Source organism: Scardinius erythrophthalmus (assembly GCF_964197995.2).
Source record: "Scardinius erythrophthalmus genome assembly, chromosome: 5".
NCBI lineage: Eukaryota > Metazoa > Chordata > Actinopteri > Cypriniformes > Leuciscidae > Scardinius > Scardinius erythrophthalmus.
The window spans coordinates 48,308,947-48,329,801 of NC_138225.1; the positions used below are offsets into that span (position 1 = coordinate 48,308,947).

Below are 20,855 nucleotides of genomic sequence, written 5' to 3' on the forward strand. Positions count from 1 at the left end.
ATATAGTGAAGTCCCAGAATAAAAAGGCTAAGATTTAGTCCCAGAATAAGAAGGGAATTTGTTGTATTTGACAGGTTTACATTGTTTTATATGAATGTGTGAACCATAGACTGTAACAAAGAAAGAAAGAAAGACATGAACATTAATGTCGACATAAAACGGAAGTTTACGGAGATGGTTGCGTATGACGAATATGATTTGCTAAACGGGCCTCAGACAGACAGCAGCTTTAGCCAATCAGCTTCAGGGACGGAGAGCACTCAGACTCTCGCGAGGCGGAGGAAGTGGGCTACACGGTCACCCTCCATTTTTGATACAACCGTAACGACAATTTGCTTGAGAGGGAAACTGACAGATAAAGGTAAATATTTGTTTTTCTGCAAACACGAGGAAGTATTTATGTTCTGTTTGTGGCTTAAACTGTAATGTGGTGATTTTAGAGTATGCATGTGAGGCTGGTGGTTTTTGCGCGCAAATTATTTGACTCCATAGTTCGCTAGTTACCACTAATGCTAAGTGTGCGTTAAGTCAATGGCTGCGGTAAACCACGTTACTACATTGTTTTGACACTTAAACAAATGGATTTGATATGTGCATGTTGTTGTATTTAATGTACTATTGCCTAAACGCTTAATACAATTCAGTGAAATTCTATTTTGGCTGCAAAGACCTTTGCCTCTGTTAGCCAGTTAGCTTGCGGGCTAATATTTTAGCGATTGTGAAGATGATCCGCTGAGCGCGTACAGTAACCAATCAATGACTCGGGTTTGTTTACTCTGATCTACAGGCGCACAGTTTGGAATAAACTGCTGTAGGGGTGCATGAACAATGAGCGGGCTTAATGTTAAAAAGCTCAAAGTCAATGAGCTGAAAGAAGAGCTCCAGCGACGAGGCCTGGACACTCGCGGGCTGAAGGCGGATCTGGCGGACCGATTGCAGGCGGCACTGGAGGCCGAGGCGGCGGGCGATGCTCCATCGGGCGAGCAGGAGCAGGACTTCGAGGCTGGCAGGGAGCCTGGAGAGGAGAATGATGATCAGGAGGAAGGTAAACTTGGGTTTATGTTTTGACCTGGCTATGTTCTGTGGCAGTAAATGGAGATGTGCTTCACAGAGATTAGGAGAGATTATTATTTATAAGGGACCGCCTGGCAGCGTGTATAACCACCATAGGGGGTTAAGCTTTTGACGTAGGACTGAAATAAAGCAAGCACTGGTTGATATTTTTTAACGTTAGGGGAAGTGTTTCCATTTGTGGAAAAATGACAGGGAATTTTTACAGCCAGGTCTGGAAAAATCTTGTAGTAAATAATGATTAAATTCTTTTAGTAAGAACTTAAAAAAAATCTTGAAAATGTAATGAGAATTTCTCTCTCTCTCTGTTATATATATATATATATATATATATATATATATATATATATATATATATATAAGCATTAACACTATAATTACACTGTAATTAGGACACCTTAAACCTTCCTTTTTGTCAGTACATTCTCTTAAAATAATTTCATAATACTTAAATTCCTTGAGTAATTCTGAATGAATACAAAAGTGATGGTAACTTGTTGTCGAAGACATTAATGCAACAAAAAAAAAGTTATTTCCTAGCCTGGAAAAATCTTTCAGTAAAAAAAGACGACCCATTAAAAAACAGGGGTTTCGTTTTACAAATAATGTGGAAACATTTGGATTCGTGCCAAAGGGAGAGGTAGGCTGTGAGACCCACACCATCTCGGTTTCAGTTTCGCTTTAAATGAATTTGTTTTGGCTCTGCGTTTATGTAGCTGCTTTTATTTTTCATTCTTGCCATGTTCTGAATACCATTCAATCACCTATAAGCTATGTGTTTATAGTGTTTAGAATGTTTGTAAACATTTCAATTTATTTACCAGTATTTTACATTATTTCTGAATGTTATAATAATATGTAATTAACTAGGTTTTGTTTTTTTTTTACTAAATTTTTTTTTTTTTTTTTATAAATATTGTTAAAATTGGCTTAAATTAGTTTAAAGACATTAATGCGAGAATTTTTTTAAATTCTGCTTAATTTCTGCACAGAAATTGCAGCCAGTGAGAAAGATTTTGGAGAAGAATCCAAGGCACAGTTTGATGATGGCAACAGCACAGACCTCTACCAGGGTGGATTTGACGATCAGGGAAATGAGAGTAATGAAGGCAACGAGGACAGCCCCGAGGCCCCCATACTTGCTTTGGGAACGAGTGATTATTCATCGGATGCGATGCCGGAACAAATGACAGAGCAGTACTCCTTTGAGCAGGATGAATACCAGGAGCCTGAGGCCAAGAAGCCGTGCCGTGAAGAAGCAGCCGAGAAGCAGTTTAAGCAGCAGGAGGAGATGAAGCAGGAGTATGAGGAGACTCCTTCACCTGCAGAGCCAGAGGGGGAGCAGAAGAGTGACAAGCCAGCATCACTGCAGACCCCAGAGGGAGACTCCAGTCAACGCAGCCAGCAGGAAGAGTCAGGTTAGTCTTGTCAAGTTTAGAAACCACATGGGGTGAATTCTCTAATAATAGTTGTTTTATTACAAAAATAATGTTCCTTGATTTTTATTTTTAGCACATTATGAAAGAAATAGTTTGCCCAAAAATGAAAATGTCCTGATTATTTACTCATCCCCAGGCCATCCAAGATGTATATGACTCCTTTCTTCAGCTGTAAAGAAATTAAGGTTTTTGAGGAAAGCATTCCACAAATATCTCCATCTAATGCAAGTGAATGGAGATCACCATAGTCCATTTTTAACAGTCCAAAATTCATTTTTAGGCAGATTTAATTCAGTTATGTTGGTACGTCAGGAAGGTCACGTTTGATGTAGGCTGGAGTTGTGTGGATGGAGAAAATTCCTGAAATATTTTGCTCAAAAGCCTTAATTTCTCCTCTGCTGAAGAAAGAAAGTCATACAAATGTTGTATGGCCTTGAGGTGAGTAAATAATAATAATAATTTTTTTTTTGGGGGGGGGGGGGGGTGAACTATTCCTTTAACTCAGTGGTTCCCAACCACATTCCTGAAGGACCCTCAACACTGCACATTTTGCTTGTCTCCTCAATCAAACACACCTGTTTTTTAGTTCATCAGCTCATTAGTAATGACTCAAAGATCTGAAATGGGTGACAAAGGAGACATGCAAAATGTGCAGTGTTCGGAGGCCTCCAGTAAAATGTTTGGGAACCACTGCTTTAACTTTCCACACACAGTCCCACTTGATCATGGTCATATGTGCTAGTTTAATGTATTTAAATGAAGTCTTTGCCATTCGTGCCACTTTGCAAATTAGGTTCATTGTACAATTCACATAATTCTTAAAAGTCAGAAGTTGACATTAAATGTGGTCTTAGCATTTTTATTTGATGTAGCTTATGATATATTAATGTATTCCAATCTTTAGAGAGTCACGAGGTGAAGCCCGAGGAGAAGGCCGACGGGGACGCACCACAGCAGGCTGAGCAGGCTGGTGACTGGGATGCACAGGCTAAATCAGAGGATGATAGATACTCGTCATACAGTCGCAAGAGGTCATACGATGACAGTCGAGGATACGGTTACTATGAGCATCGTGAGGAAAGGAGGTAAGTTATGCCTCCTTGGATGTATTTCGTTATTTTGTATTGCTCATTCTCAAGAGTTCTCATTGGTTGTTGTAGGGGACGATCACCACAGCCCCCAGCTGAAGAAGAGGAGGAAGACATTGATGATAAACTTGTGGTTATTGACACCTGTGAGTATAATTAAGGAGAGAATTTATTTGTGACGGAGCTGTTCGTATTTGCAGTGCTGTATTTTCATTAGGGATACCCAATACTGAGCTCTTTTATTCATTCTCATTAAAATTCTCCTCGCAGCGTGTGCACAGTGTTTGTGTCCTTACAAAGAAACACAGACAGCAGAATGGAGATATTCGAGATTAAATCTGTCTCTATGACATAAATGTATCTAATTAAAGCAATATTAAACATAAATTCAGTATTTACGTCTGTATAGCCGTGTCATTTAAACTAGAACATAATAGTATATAAGTGGAAACATTAACGGTTACATGATTTATCTATAAGCATAGGTTCTCTATTTATTATAGTAACATGTCATGTGATTGCTTTACTGCTGCAGCTCTAAATGTGTGCTCTGATATTTAATGAAAGATGAAATACGATAGAATGATAAAAGAAACTGAATGTAACAGAGGCTTCTAAGATACATTTTAACAGGCATAATTAAGCATGAAAATTACTATAGGAAATATTGTTTACACTTTATTTTAAGATGTCCTTGTTCCAGTGTAATTATACATTTAAGAGCTGAGCAATGTTGAATGATATGTACTAACTAATGGGTTAAGATTACAATTAGGGTTTGGTTCATGTTTTTTTTTCCCCAACTAATAGGATTCAAATTCTTTTGGTTTCTCTACCCAACATTTATTAAAAATTACAAATGGAATAAAAATAGCTGTACCAGTATCATCAACGGCCAAAAATGAAAGTATCGGTATCATTCTCGTTCTGGAAAACAAGTGGTATCGGAACATCCCTAATTTCCATTCCTGGACACAAGATTTATTTTAAATGTGGTTGATAGTTTCATATCCAGCCTTTCGTTAACATCACAGTATAGTACATTACAGAATGACTTCTGGTTTGTTTGTCTCCAGATAACTGTGACCTGCATTTCAAAGTGGCTCGTGACAGATACAGTGGTTACCCTCTGACCATTGAGGGTTTTGCCTTCCTGTGGTCAGGTGCTCGAGCCACTTACGGTGTCACCAAAGGACGTGTGTGCTTTGAAATGAAGGTAATAGAGATGCTATTTAATTTAGTGTTGTAATTTAATAGAGTGTTGTAAACCAGTGCCATGTTTGATTGCCTTAGATATCTGTAGAGATACTGATCTTTCCTGTCCTGTCCTTTCCTTTGTTTAGATAAATGAAGAAATTTCAGTAAAGCACCTTCCTAGCTCTGAGCCTGACCCTCATGTGGTGAGAATCGGATGGTCCCTGGACTCATGCAACACTCAACTCGGTAAATGACCATACTTCAAGGCATTTCTGACACCTAATGCCTTTTTCTTTAGTGTAATGGATCAAACAGTGCTAGATTTTCCTGGAAAGAGTGAGGTTTATGTTTTGTGTTGTATTACCATTGTAGTTGAACTAATTTATTAATTATAACTTATTTATTTATATTATAGGTGAAGAACCCTTCTCTTTTGGCTATGGAGGAACTGGCAAGAAATCCTCCAACTGTAAATTTGAAGACTATGGGGAAAAGTTCAGTGAAAATGATATCATTGGCTGCTATATTGTAATTGTTTTTCTCTTATTTTTTTATATTACATTAAACAGCGCATCTTAATAAGGTCTCAGACATTGTATTATTAACCTTATTTCTTTTCTTTTTCCCACTCGGATTGCCTTTCATAGGACTTTGAAAGCGGTGAGGAAGTAGAGATGGCATTCTCCAAGAATGGCAAGTCGCTGGGCCCGTGTTTCAGTGTCACTCGAGAGCAACTGGCCGGACGTGCTCTTTTCCCACATGTATTGGTGAAGAACTGTGCCATAGAATTCAACTTTGGACAGAGAGAGGAGCCCTTTTTCCCCAAACCAGAAGGCTTCACCTTCATTCAGGACCTTGACCTGGACGATCGAGTCAGGGGGACACTGGGACCTGCCAATAAAACTGAATGCGAGGTTTGAATTGACAGTTAATATTTGAGATAAATATTCATTACCTATAGCAGTCTTATCAAAGATTTTATAATGACATTTTTTTATTATTATTTGCAGCTGTGGCTAAAATTTATACAACTATAAATTCATAAACTTTTGCTGGAAAATTATGCCATTTATCTGATATGTTTCAAAATGTCTACATATTGTATTGTCGAAAGACTGCACAGTTAATTCTTGGGTCAAGACCTAATCTACAGTATATCACCAGCTATATAATGATAGCATTTTTATACATTGCTTAATACATAACAGAAAAACAAATGTTTATGTTTGCAAGACGTACAAAGACATGTATAGTCATGGTCAGAAGTATTGGTAGTGACATTGTTTCGCAAAGTTTGCTGCTTCAGTGTTTGTAGATAAGTTTTGTCACGTTTCTAAAGGCCTTTATTGCTAAAAACATTCAATATATTCAAAGAGTTATTATTTGCAGTGTTGACCCTTCATAACCTCAAAATATTAAAATGACAAGAAGAATATAACGAATATAAAGGAATAGCTGCATGAGGTGAAGCCGAAGAGTGAATGAACACCAATAAACTGAAACCCGTTCTGTATGACGTGACCTATTTGAGATTAATCAGAGATCCTAGATACACAACATAAACGTAAAATTATAACTTGTATCTGCACAAAGTTACGTGCTAGCCAGAAAGTGTCACTCCCGCTGTTGATGCGCTCTTCCCGTAACAATGCGCTGAAACACGGGCAACTAAAGCACAAAGAACAACATTCTTCAGTGTTTTCTCATTATAATGTTATGTATGGCGGATTGGTGCTGCTTATCCATCTTTCACTTAACTGTATTTTCATCTACTTTATCAAGTGATTCCAGACATCCCTCCGCTTTTTCTGAGCCATAACGAGAAATTAATTTAATTAAAACATAGGCCTACTTTTGAACGAAAAAAATAACACTGCTGAATTATTAATGTTTTTTGAAAAAAATAAACCTATAAAAGGGATATGTCTCAAATTATCCAATCATAGTCAATAATGTTAGGCATTGCCGTTTGAGCCGAGACTGAAAAGAATGAACACCAGACTGTTACAAAGCATGAAGAATTATTACAATCTACAATAGCGATCTCACTATAATGTTATGTATATCTCAGATTGGTCCTGCACATCTTGTTCTTGACTATTTTCATAATCAGAGTGATTCCAGGCATCATTGCATCACATCATCGCTGTCACGTCCGGGTACTTGCGCACTCCCTAGTTGATATAAATAGTGAAATTATGTTTGCTGGGGATTTTGAGGCAGGGCCAAAAAACTGTTAAATTTGGGTTTTTGTTATAGTTCTTGGCCAATTAAGCTTTTTGCAATATTTAAAATGCATCTGATCACTCTGCACAATAATCTACAAACAAAGTGAATCAACAACTGAAGCAGCAAACTTTGCAAAACAAAATTTGCCACTGCCAAAACTTTTGTCCACAACTACTATTATGTGATCAGTGGACAGAAGATGTTGGTGATACCTGGTTTGTAAAATGTTGCCTCAACATTTTCTTCTTAGATCCTGATGATGGTTGGTCTGCCTGGTAGTGGAAAAACCACCTGGGCCATAAAATATGCAGGAGAAAACCCAGACAAGAAGTACAACATCCTGGGCACAAATGCTATCATGGATAAGATGAAGGTATGGCTGTTGGATTTAATCTCTGTTAATATAGCAACTGTGCATTGTAAAGCCATGCTGCTACTGCCATACACGTTCAGACAGAAATCTTTGCCTGTTGATCTTGTGTTTTAAAAACCAAGGATGGGCATTAACTCGAGGTCCGTTGTGAAAATAGCCAAAAATACAACGAAGTTCCACAGAAAGTTTTTTATTACTCCACACACTCTATTCTCCCGCAAATACCCCCCGAAGAACCAACAAGTCTCGCCGACTCACGCGATAATACATTCTTGTAGACTCTCGCGATAATACATTCACTCGCACATGAAGTTAACAATCTCCCTCTCTTCTTTAAATAAAAAAAATGAACAGGTGATTTTGACATATTAAACATCGTCTCCAAATACAAAACGATTTTCAGAACACAGTAACATTTAAGTGAGCTTGAGTATTTAAACAAAAAAAAACTGTACCAAGATAAATGCTCAATAGTCCAGATATTACAGTTTCCATACACCCTCATACAGCGCTTTAAGAAGCATAAGTGAGGAAGCACCTTTCTTCGTCAAACAGTCAGCAAGTTGTGACTTGCCTTCTGACCAGCGCACTTCTTTGATTTTGTTAGCATGTAGGAGCTCTTTGACACCGCTTATTTCTAATCTTAGTCTCTTCTCTGTGACCTGTTTTGTAGACTTAAGTGCGTCAAACAGGGAATGGTTATCAGTAACACAAATAAGGGGGAGAGCATTAAGATCAGCTTTACCAGTGGTAAGCTCAGAGTAGAGCATAGTCAAGAACATAGCATTGTCAATACCATCTGACATGGCAAGGGTTTCTGCTGCCAGCGTACTTCTAACCACACGTCTGATTTTCTTAGACTGCCAAAACAGGGGAGAGAATTTTCCTGTTTTTGCCATGAGAGCAATTAAAGCCCCTCCCTGTGTACCTCCATCTGGAAGATTGCCCAGTGAAGCATCACTGAAGACCACCAAACCCAAATCATCACTGTTGCCCAAGTGTTGAAACTTAAGTGTGACCTTCTCTGACTTAAGTTTACGGATCACTTTGTTCACTTCATGTATGGACTGAACAGTAGCATTCTTAATGTTGGCTGCTAAGCTACATGTGTCAAACATTACATCTGGTCTTGTCTGTTTAGCAACCCACAGAATTTGTCCTATTTTGGACCTGAGTTGTTCTCTTTCTTTCTCGTTTAGTGGAGCCTCTCTCTGTACAGCACGTGCTGCTTGTAAGTGAACTGGTTGTAGGTTTTCAATGTAACTGTGCTGATGCACCTGCACTACACCACCCACAGTTGCAATGTCCATCCCCACGTATGAAAAACTGCCATGCTCTTCACGACCCACGTGAAATGCAGATTTAAGTACAGGGATGACGTTAGTTACAAAGTGCTCTGAACCTGCCCAAAAAAAATCATCCACATGGCATGCCAGTACTCCTGTCACCTCAGACTGCTCATTCTGCCAATAAAACACTGCAGGATCAACCCGTGACATTTTACCACCACTGTTCAGCATGAGTTCTTTGACCTTGTTGTACCAGTAGAGGGAAGCGTCTGCAAGTCCATACACACATTTCTTTAGTTTCCACAATGCATTGTTCACGCCTGCTTCTGGTGGAGGACGAATGTAAATGTCTCTTGAGAGTTCCATTCCCTGCAAAAAGGCAGACTTAATATCCATAGAATTTACTTTCCACTTGTTTTGACAAATAACAGCTAACAGCAGCCTGAGTGACTCTGATGCACATGTGGGAGAATCTTTTTGTAATTCATGATTATTGACTTCTTCAAATCCTCTTGCCACAAGGCGAGCTTTGGGAACAATACCATTAGAAGTCTCCTTCAACGTACAGACCCATCTAGTAGAAATACATTTCTGACCCCTGTCTGTGACCTCTTCGTAAACATTATTATTTTGCCAGTTTTCAAACTCTTGCTGTTTAGCAGCATCAAAAGAGATGTCTTTGGTAATGAGTACATCAGCATCAGTGTTATCACATTCAGTGAGAAGATCATCAACTTGTGACATGTCTAAAGCTTCCTTTTGGCCCTCGCTGCCATTTGGTTCAAGATACTGCACATTGTACCAGTTTTTATATTGCCCTTTTGCTTTTCCTGCTCTGCTTAAAACTCTGGCAGTGTGCTTAGTACCATCATCTCTGTTTGTAAACGTCACTGTCTGACCTATTCTCAGCTTGACACCAGTGAAACTCACTGTATTAGTAGCATCACTCTCTGTCTCATTACTTTGTCTCATGTCTTCTCTTTCATCTGTTTCTGTGTTTTCAGGGATTTGCACGTTTCCATTAACACTCATTTCATCATCTGAATTCTCTGACACATCCGTGTGTATTACATTTTCCTTTTCTTTACTATTTTCAGGAATATCAGGTAGTCCAGGTTTATCCTCATCCTGTGCATTGACTTTATTCAGCCTGGACTGGTGTACTCTGACAAGAATCCCACCATGTCTGATAAACACTACAGAGCCATCCTGACCGATAACTACAGCAGGGCCTTTCCACTCTGTACTGTCTGCTCGTTTGTAGTACACTCTGTCTCCTGTCTCATACTTTTCATCTGTAGGCCTGACCTGCTTTCGTAAAGCTCTTCTTATTCTTTCTGAGCATTCCACCTCCGTGAATGCTCTTCTGGATGCATGCAATGCTGCTAGGTGCTGTCCTACTCTAGTACTCATAGAAGTGCTCTCTAGAGCAGGCAGTTTATCAACCAAAACTGAGGGAAGATTAGGACTGTGACCAAACACAAGCTGGTGTGGACTATAACCATGCACATTGATCATACTGTTTTTGGCCATTAGAGCCCAGTCTAGAGCAGTCTGCCAGCCACACCCGTTTTCCCTTTTCACCTTCAGGAGGATCTCAGTCAGTGTCATGTTGTGTCTCTCCAGCAGCCCGTTGCTCCAAGGACTGTATCCCGCTGTAGTCTTCATCTCAGTGTTGAATTTTTCTGCCATCTCTCTCAACTCCTCGTTGTTGAACTCGCCACCGTTGTCTGTGTATATTCGTTTGGGGGCACCATGAACACTTATCCACGAGTGAATGAAGGAGTTGACGATCTCCGAGGCTTTCTTTGTTCTCACAATGTTTCCAGCACTGAAGCGTGTGAAGTGGTCGATGATGTGGAGGTACCATACGCCAGGTTCCAGCTCATGTAGATCCATTGCCACCGTCTCATTGTACTCTGAGGCTAAAGGCAAACCAACAGCAGGCCTGGGCTTGGTCCTGCTATATCTTTGACATACCTCACAGTCACGGATGATCTCTTGCAGAATAACTGGACAGTCTTTGTCAGTATTTCCAGAGCTGAGGATGAGCCTCTGCAGCCGGTCTGCGGAGGCGTGGCCAAACTGCTTGTGGAGCTTCAGGAGAACTTTACGCTTCTCTTTTGCAGACATCTCTGCTGTAACGACAAGGATTTCACTTTCATTGGTGTTCGCTTCAGTATTATCATCTCTAATGTCAACACAATAGTGTCCCGAGCTAGTGAGCTCAAGAGGCACTGGTTGCTTGAACATGACAACTCTGTCATTCTCCATGTCTAAAACAGTTCCTGCTCTCTTTAGAGACATTTTGCTCAGCAGTAAAGGAATATCAACAGGAACAACTTCCGTTTCAATGTGACATTTTGTTTGTCCGATCTTAGCAGGAAGCTTCACCTTTCTGTTGGATTGTACCATCTGACCGTCACCAAATCTGAAAGGTCTGCTGCTTGAAGATTCTGTTTGCAGCAGTTTGTTTATTTGGCTTTGGCTCAGGTCTTTCATGTAACTATCCAGCCACTTCTCACCACAAACTGTACGTGTGCATGCAGTGTCAATGATAGCTGATCCCAGTGATTCAGTTAGAAATATCTCAGAGTCCGTCATGACTTTTGTAAATAGTGTAATGTTACACTCTTCCACATCTTCTGTTAGCTTTACTTCATTTCTCCGATGAGGACAGTCTTTGGCCCAATGGTACGTGCTCTGACAAATGACGCATTTTGTTCTCTTACCATATTTGTCGAGTGGGTTTGTACCTTGCTGTGGCTGCCGCTGTCTGCTCTGTGACGGGCCGCTGTTCCATCTGAATTTGCCCGATGGCCTTTGCTCCGTGAAAAACGCCGCATCTTGAGTCTCGCTGCCGCCGCTTGCTCCACTGGTTTTTCCTCCGAAAATCCGCTTCAGCGCTGACTTCATGGATGCGAATGTCAGATCCGTGCACGCTGTAAGTGCTAGCTGCCTACTCTTCTCCTCGAGACAAGCCGTGTCCAGGAGTTTAAACGCTAACACAGCGTCAGGCAGGGTCATGTTGTATTTCTTCATCCGGTTGTATCTTTGCTCAAAGTCTATAATGTAGTCCGTCATGGACACCGCACTGTCTTTGGAAATCGAGTCGAAATGAGAGTATGCTTCATAAGCGCGGTCTTTTTCTTCTCTCAAGAATATCGCGTCCAGCTTAGCTAGCAAGGTTTCCATACCGTCATCTTTGTTTAGATCGTTCGCGGGTATTTCCAAAGCGGTCTCTCTGGCTCGCCCCTCGAGCCCCAGCACCACCGCGAGTGCCTGCTTCTTCTTTTCTAAGTCCGTAACAAGTCTCCACATGCTAACTTCATTTTTCCAGCACTCGTATGGTCGAGCTTCATCAAGCTTAGGCGGTACTCTGTAGTTGGAAACCATCCTCTGCTACCATTGAAAATAGCCAAAAATACAACGAAGTTCCACAGAAAGTTTTTTTATTACTCCACACACTCTATTCTCCCGCAAATACCCCCCGAAGAACCAACAAGTCTCGCCGACTCACGCGATAATACATTCTTGTAGACTCTCGCGATAATACATTCACTCGCACATGAAGTTAACACGTTGTCCTTCAGTGTTTAGCTTCAATGTAATCAAACACACCTGCTTGTAAATTTCTAGTAATCCACAATGCCTTAACTAGATGGTTTTATCAAGGTTGGAGCTGAACTCTGCAGGACCATGAGGGCTAGAGTTGCCCAACCTTGGTTAAGAACAATAACTTGTTCAAGCCATCCACCAAAATATGTAGTTCCTCCAATTCCTGAAGTCTATTGTGTCGTTTACATCAGGTCATGGGACTCCGTCGGCAGCGCAACTATGCCGGACGCTGGGACGTACTTATTCAGCAGGCCACGCAGTGTCTCAACAGGCTCATCCAGATTGCTGCCCGCAAGAAGCGCAACTACATCCTGGACCAGGTACTGCCATACTTGCCTGCCTCTGTGTTGTTCTCACAGCTAAAGCTCTTCCCTTCCTTCTCAACCCTCCTCCCCAAAAACAACCCCACATCCACTGCTGCTCACTGATGCACATGTTCATTAATGCACTTTTGATCTCTCTGTAGCTTAGTCCAAAGCATTGGTTAGCCTATTGTGCTCCTGAAGACTTGTTTTATCCAGTCCTTATTTCTTTGTCCTGAACATGTTGCTGAATTATGATTTGTTTTGTTTCGCTTTACACGTTAAAAACGAGCAGTGAAAGAATGCAGTATAGTATGTTGTCACAATGATTATTTTTGACTTTATGTATTGCCTTGTTGTAAAGAAATTTTGCCACACTGTACAAGTAGTCCATGACATTAGTAAGATGTTGAAAAACAAGTAATCACTGCCTGGTGAGTAAGAAAACACCTTCTGTTGCTATGGTAACTGTAAAGAAAATGAGAACTTTTCATTAGATAAACTTGGAACTTTACTTGAATGTTGTTTTTAAAAATGAATGGCAGGTAAGTGGAAAAACTAACCGGCTTGAAGTTTACAGGTAGACAGTTCCAGAGGTTGTAAGGTAGGTACGGTCAAAGGACATGCTAATGGGTCCTTTAGGAGTCTGTGAGTATGCACAGGTTGGTACTAAATGTTTGTCCGTGTCGGGCATTCTGGTCTTTTCAACGGATGAGTAAAGGTAAGTGAGGGGACCCAGGCAGTGCATGTGTTTGAAATACAGAAGTGAGGGTTATTTACATTCCTCAGAAATTTAAGAGGATTTCCTTGTAGACAGGACAATATGTACCAGCAGATGATGTCAAAATCTCTGCCGTTGATGTTTAGAAATCATTGATGTAATTACATTAAGAGCATGCATGACTGTGTTTTATTAGTTTAAGAGAAAACAGTAGACTGCAGTCTTGAGCTGTCAAATAAGAATTTCATTTCATGTAACTTGGATCTTTTATTGTACAGTAAGAAACTGACAGACCAGTTGTTTGTAACGAGCTTCTCATAAGAGAACGGCTTCTGTTAAACGCGCTAGCGTGAGGGAAGCAGAAAGGGTCCCCTATACATTGTCAGTCATTCATAAACTCTCATGTGTCGGCTCAGTTCACGGTAAGTCAGTTGGGGTTGTGAGAGACAACCGCTAGTCATTCCAGAGCAGTAACTATAGACATGAAAAAAAACTCTCTCACTTTCATCGTTGCAGGAATCCAATTCCCCTCCTATGGAACGCAAAGCCGTAACAAAAGCAAATAATGAACAGCTTCTACTTCTTTCTTGTCACCATTGCTAGACAAATGTATATGGATCAGCCCAGAGACGAAAAATGCGTCCTTTTGAAGGTTTTCAACGCAAGGCTATTGTAATTTGTCCCACGGATGAGGATTTAAAAGAGCGAACGTTAAAGCGAACTGATGAGGAAGGGAAGGATGTTCCCGATCATGCTGTGTTAGAAATGAAAGGTAGGAATGCCATGGATAACCAAAACAAATGTTCAAAACTACACACCAGATCTGCTTTTGCTGTTTGTTTTTTTTGTTTCTTTTTTGTTTCTTTTTTTTTAAGACTTGGAAGAACCCACCCGTCCCTCCTTCTGTTAAACCTTTTTGCCAGATAAAAGAGCTCCTCTCACCTTTTTTTTTCATCTCTTCCTGCCCTGTTAACCACATTTTATTGCATTGTCTCTCATGCCATTCGTCACCACTGCAAACCAGCTCAGATAATCAGGATTGAGGAACAGAATTGCTGCAATTGGCTCAGGCTCTCCAATTCACTTCAGCAACTGAGCAGTTTGTATTGGCAGTACTATTAGATGTTAAATCAATTATTGGACAGATGCCCTTGGCTAGTTCCTACTTATTTTCCCTGGACACCTTTTATCATAACACTCTTTTTCTGGCAACTGTTTTTAGTTTAATTTCATTCCCTATGGCCCCCTACATTGTCCTCATATTCCTACTCTCGGACAAGGGTTTTCTTACACAGCTAAGGCAACGTTTGTCCTAGAGCATGTTACCTTTATCACCACATGATCCAGTTCTCTCTCTTTTACTCTCTTTGTCTCCTTGTTCTGTCCCCTCCCCTGTATTTTTGCTGTCACCATTGTATGGTGCTGATTATGATTCTCTTTGTCTTTTTCCTGCACGGCTATTCTGTCCCTCATTGCATGCCTCTGCTCCCGCAGCAAACTTTGTTCTGCCCGACGCCGGCGAGTTCCTGGACGAGGTGCGATTCATAGAGCTTCAGCGGGAAGAAGCCGACACCCTCATCAAGCAGTACAACGAAGAAGGCCGTAAAGCAGGCCCTCCCCCGGAGAAGCGCTTTGATAACCGCCAGGGTGGTTTCCGCGGCCGTAGCAACTTCCAGCGCTATGACAATCGTAGTGGACCTCAGGGTGGTCGAGGAGGAGGTGGCTACCAGAACCGAGGCGGCTCCGGAGGTGGAGGCTTCCGAGGAGGTAAGAGTGTCGAATTTGTTAGTTCTCTGTGTTTCAAGTTTAGGGTTAGTAAATGAAAGAAAACAATACTTGTATTCATCAAGAACACATATTAATAATAGTTATAATGTTGCAAACAATATAGGGGTGGGGGGAAAAAATCGATTCTTAGATGCATTGCGATGCGGACGTGGACGATTCTGAATCGAATCACAAATGTCAAAAATCGATTTTCTAAATGTTAATTGATAATGTAATGTTGACAGAGCGTAAAAGGCGGCTGGACAGTCTGTGGTTGAGAGACGCGTGATAGTTGAGCGAGAAATTCGACCGGCACCCTCTGCGTTAAAATCTAGCATAACTTTGGCTTTATGAAGTTGAACGGAAAAAGGACCTGGATAAGAGCCACACTTTATGCAAGTAGGGCTTCAGACTGCGACCCAATGTGCGACAAGGTCGCACTGATGTGATCACCACGTTGTCCAACTGATAAGAGCTGCAACTTCATACGAGAAACATCAAATGGCAAACAAAATGAAACTGCTAATCGTTTGAGCTGTGGCGCGCGGACCGTTTAGCGCAGCGTGAGCTCCGAACAGGTTTACTCGTGGGTTAATCTCAATCACGCGACACAGTTATTACACAGCGATGGGCGATCCAGTGTGAAAGCATTTGAATTCACCGTAGAATTAATAATATCGCAGCGAGATCTAATTGGAAGCATTTAAATTCGGTGCAGAATTCTGTTATAAACCACACATGTCAGATCAAAAAGTGCTGATGTGGAAACCAGGACAACCTTAAAAGCTTTCACCCAACTCAGAAAAGGCAAAGCGAATTACAAACTCTATCGCAACATTTATTGCCAAATCATTTCCATTTGTTTAATTAATAAAATATATTGGAAGTAAATTAATTATGGATCATTACAAATACTTTGTTTTAAAAGTACCAAGTATAGACAGTGAGAAAAAAAAAATCTGTTTACAAAAAAGGATGCATCGATAATCGTTTTATCATCGCATCGCAGCCCTCCGAAGGTGCCTAGAGATTCCCACCCCTAAAACAATATCTATTTCAAATAAATGCTTTTTAAATAGAAAAACAAATGTTCTTTTATTAGAAACAATAGAATCCTGAACAAATGTATCACTGTTTCCAAAAAAATATTAAGCAGCACAACTGTTTTCAACATTGATAAGAAATGTTTCTAGAGCAGAAAATCAGCATATTAGAATGATTTCTGATGGATCATGTGACACTTAAGACTGGTGTAATGATGCTGAAAATCACAGGAATAAATTACACTTAAAACTAGAAAACTGTTATTGTGAAATATTATTACAATATAAAATATTAGTGCTTTTAATCTTATGTTTTATCAAATAAACAAAGACTGTGAACAAAAGAATCCTCTTTCAAAAACATTATATATTACTGACCCCAAAGTTTAGTGTGGTCGTTCATTCAATTATTACAGCTATTACGCTGGAATACTTGATTCTGATTGGTCAGCCGTGGCATCCAGAGGTGTGATATTTCCTAATATTTATTTGCCATCATCAGTGGCAACAGTGTATATCAGTACTCTCATCTGGTTAACTGAAACCAGTGCTACTTTCATGTCCCTCAAATCACACCATAAACTCGCTTTCTTGTTTCATACAATGCAACTGCGGTTATTTTAGATCTCTGTTGTGGATTATATTTAAAATGATTATGGAGAACTTTAGTATTAATAGTACTGGTATTGTAAGGGATAGTAATGCAAATGATAGGGATGCAAATCAATAGTTCTTGCCCACGTATTGACCAGCCGTGTAACAAACAGGATAATGTGCTTTCAGATGATGTTATCGCAAAGAAACCCCTTCAAGGTGATTACAAGTTATCCTGATCATATCCTGGTCTGGGTGTATTTTGCAATTAATGACCAGCCTACTATACAGTTATTCCTTACTTATTGATCTGCATTGCTGGTTAGATGCTGCCTACAAGAACTAGATGTTCATAATCACTCAACTTATTGATTAGGATACAACCGTGGAGGCTACAGCCAGAATCGCTGGGGATCGAACTACAGGGATGGAGGCTCAGGAGGCCGTGGCGGTGGCGGTGGATACAACCGCAACCAGCAGTCTGGAAGCAGTTACAACCACAACCGCCAGGGCTCCTACAACAAGAGTAGCTCTGGAGCAAGTGGAGGCTACAGCCAATCACAGGTACTAGGACAGGGCTTGCATTACCCAAGATTCATTTTAGGAATCCAGCAGGACTTGTAGTTATTATTTTCTCTCTTTTCTGTAGCCTCAGTCTTATAATCAAAGCTACAGCCAGCCCTACAACCAGAGCAACTATAACCAAGGGTACAACTATGGCAACTACAGTCAGTACCCAGGATACAGTACTCAGAGCTACAGTCAAACTCCAGCGCCCACACAACAGACCTACAACCAGCAGCAGCAGAGCTACAATCAGCAGTACCAGCAGGTGAGACTGTCAGTGATAGAAACTGCATACAGGCACCAGGGTCAGACCTTCACTTTTACATTGAGGGGCAATCGGAATTGATTTCCAAGGGCATTTTTACCTCTGCATGAGCAATTTTTATGATTACTTTATTAAATGCATCTGTGTTGTCTTATGTCAAATACTGTAATTTAATGAATTACTTCAATCAGAATACTAAAACAAGATTTTATCAACATCAACAGAAGCCATCTTTACACAGCAAAGATGGAGCAGAAGCTGCAACTGATATGGCATGTTTATTTACACAGACTGTTTAATACTGTTCATGTATTTACACTGCAATTGCCTAAATAAAACAGTCTATATAAATTATAAAAAAGTAAAAAATGTATTACATAAATGAATATAGTCAGTTCTAATTGATATTGTTGATTGATTGAATAGATGATGTTTTTGCATTTGGGTAAACGGCACGTCATATTGTTGTAGGCTACAGACAAAATCTAAGAACCTTTTATGAATTAGTTTTGTAGAAATTAGAAAATCAAGACTTCATATTGGTTGTTTTACTAGCTTGAAGCACAAAACAGTTATTCAAACAGGGAGTAAATTAAATACAGAAAGTGATTAAAGTAAATTCCCTATCACTGAAGTGGTCCATGCCTTAACTCTAGAGCAAGTTTAAACTCTTATTACAGTAATTACATTAGTTATTACACTACAAAGTGAACCTCTTACTTGAAGAGTTCAGTCGTTGAGTGCACACACTGATCAAAGCGGCCTTTTCAGCGGTGACTAATCTAAACGCCTCTGATTGACAATTGCATTCATAGCTCAACAGAAAGGTTTGTAATTGGTTATAATGCTCAATGCTGCAAAAACATGTAAAAAGAAATCTGATGCAACATGAGCAGATCTAAATGTAACACCACAGTTGACACTTTTCATTCATTTTCACATTTGTCTTCAATCTCAACAGTCATAAAAAGATTTAGTATATTTGTGCTAGGGCATTTTTGTTTATTTTGGTGCAGTTTTTGACGTCCCTGTTAATTTCTGTCCTGCAAGGCACTGTTTAGTGTTGTGTTGTTGATGCATGCATTTTTATACATTGTATTACTTCCCTCAGTACGCTCAGCAGTGGCAGCAGTACTACCAGAACCAGAGCCAGTGGAACCAGTACTACAACCAATACGGCAATTACGGCAACTACCAGCAGGGCGCCCAAGGCAGCCAGGGTGCTCAGGGAACACAGTAGTAGCATCGCAGCCGCTTCGGACGGCCCATTCCCTAAGCAGCATTCCTCATGCCTTTTTTTTGATCCTTCCCAGTCTTTCCCCTTTTTTTCCCCTGCTCTCTGTAAAAGTTTATTCTCTCCCTATTTATGCCAACCTTAAAGGTAGCCACATTTCTGTGGCTCTCCATTGCTCTGAGTTTTGGTAGCAAGTATCCCTTTTTAGATCTTCTATCTACTTAATATTTGTTTACATGCTTGATCTTTTTTTTTTTTTTTCTCTGTGTACTTGTAGATGAGAGATTTGACTTTTGAATTTAGTAATGTGTGGATTAGTCCGCTCCAAAAAGCTCACACACACTATGATGTGCTTGAATGTTTCAGAATAGAGCAGGAGAAATTTATCGAGGAAGCTCTGCACGCTTAGAGTTACATCTGATGTATAGAGAGAGAGAGAGAGAGAGAGAGAGAGAGGCAGGGTGTTTCTGTGTTCCAATAGTTTTACCACTGATTTTATTTTATTTTTTATCTTGTATGATTAAAGAACCACATTTTGCAGTAGATGGTTATGGGTATTGTTCTGTATGATCATATGCCTGTATGTACACATTGATGTAAGACCATGTAACACTTTTGTCTAGATGCATCATATTGGAAATTTTAATAACCTAAATCTTGAATAACAATTTTCTGATGTCTCAAACCTGTGAAGGTTATCATTTTCCTTTTTATATAGCATTTTTAAAATGACTGATTGGTCTGATGCACATCTATTCCCATGTTGCAAATTAGTAATGATCCAAAATAGTTCCTTGTGTGGATATGTTTTTACCTTGTCTTGTCTGTAAAGCAGTATCTACATATGGTTTTGTGTAAAATCAAAATGCATTATTTTGTATTTGAGAATATAATCAGAAGAACCATCCTGTGTTCTGTGTTTTTGTATAAATCAAGAATATGTGAAAGCTAAAACAACCCTCAATCTGTCTTAAACCCAGCTTTAAATGTGGAATGATAGTAAAAAAAAAAAAAAAAAAAAAAAATCATTAAAGGGGTGGTATAATGCCCTTTTCACAAAATGTAAAATAAATCTCTGATGTCCCCAGTGTGTATGTGAAGTTTTAGCTCAAAATACCCCACAGATATTTTTATATAGCATATTAAAGTTTTCACTTTTTGAGGGTGAGCAAAAACGTTTTGTTTTTGTGTCTGTCCCTTTAAATGCAAATGTGCTGCAGGTACGTGTCCTTTTACCTCACACAGACATGCACTGAAAATGTCATTAACTTCCTTTTATGTTCAAACCGGAGTCAGAAAGCTGGGGAGACTCAAGAAGAAGTGACAACTAGGGTTGTTTTTGGCAGCCTGTTTTAATTTTAGTTTTAGTCTAGTCTTTGTGTCAGGCTGTCATTTTAGTTTTTATTAGTTTTAGTCACATTCATACTCTTTTTAGTCTAGTCTAGTTTTAGTCGACGAAAACTGATGACATTTTAGTCTAGTTTTAGTCGACGAAAACTGATGACATTTTAGTCTAGTTTTAGTCAATGAAAATTGTATTTTAGTCTCTTTTTAGTTATGTGATTCTATTTAACCCAGTCAATATAGAATTTCAAACAAGGCTATCTTATTATAGGCTATTTAGTAGGCCTATATTTAGGGCTGTGACGGTGGCAGGTTTTTTTTTTACCACCGCGGTAATGGACCAACTACCGGCGGTGGTTGGGGGGTTATTTAAAAAAAACCTCGTTTTATATTTTCACACAAAGACGCGTGATATACACTCTGCGCTTTGAGAGGGATGTGGGACACAGGCAGGAAAACACGATATCGATCTCCATCGATCTCTTTATGATATCTTTGTGTTTTCTACTTGATGTAAATTGGTTTGAAGAGCGAATTTTATCCTCCACAAGGGCGAAATATTTAGGCTATGTTTGAGATTGCGCTGACAGAGAAAGTGAAACTAAAAATCACCCGCGCGTGTGAAACGCGCTTTACAACTAAACTTGACGCGCCCTATGTCTAATATAAGAAGCACAAACTGTGTTAAAAAGAATTTGACATGCAAGTTCAAAT

The 20,855-nt window shown here is 39.8% G+C and overlaps 1 protein-coding gene across 2 annotated transcripts; it reads left to right on the top strand.

Moving 5' to 3' along the window:
• Positions 1-184: 184 nt before the first annotated feature.
• hnrnpul1l (heterogeneous nuclear ribonucleoprotein U-like 1 like) lies at positions 185-19,702 on the top strand. Of its 2 annotated transcripts, XM_081366728.1 has the most exons (17): positions 185-361; positions 788-1,045; positions 2,064-2,489; positions 3,415-3,595; positions 3,671-3,744; positions 4,675-4,814; positions 4,942-5,041; positions 5,211-5,323; positions 5,443-5,709; positions 7,275-7,397; positions 12,496-12,624; positions 13,931-14,099; positions 14,822-15,094; positions 16,921-16,950; positions 17,108-17,295; positions 17,381-17,563; positions 18,675-19,702. In XM_081366728.1, exons 2-17 carry the CDS (start codon positions 829-831, stop codon positions 18,801-18,803), a joined length of 2,742 nt encoding a protein of 913 aa, XP_081222854.1. In that variant the 5' UTR covers positions 185-361; positions 788-828; the 3' UTR covers positions 18,804-19,702. The 2 variants fall into 2 exon arrangements, with proteins under 2 accessions (XP_081222854.1, XP_081222855.1); XM_081366729.1 differs by lacking the exon at positions 16,921-16,950.
• Positions 19,703-20,855: the final 1,153 nt, after the last annotated feature.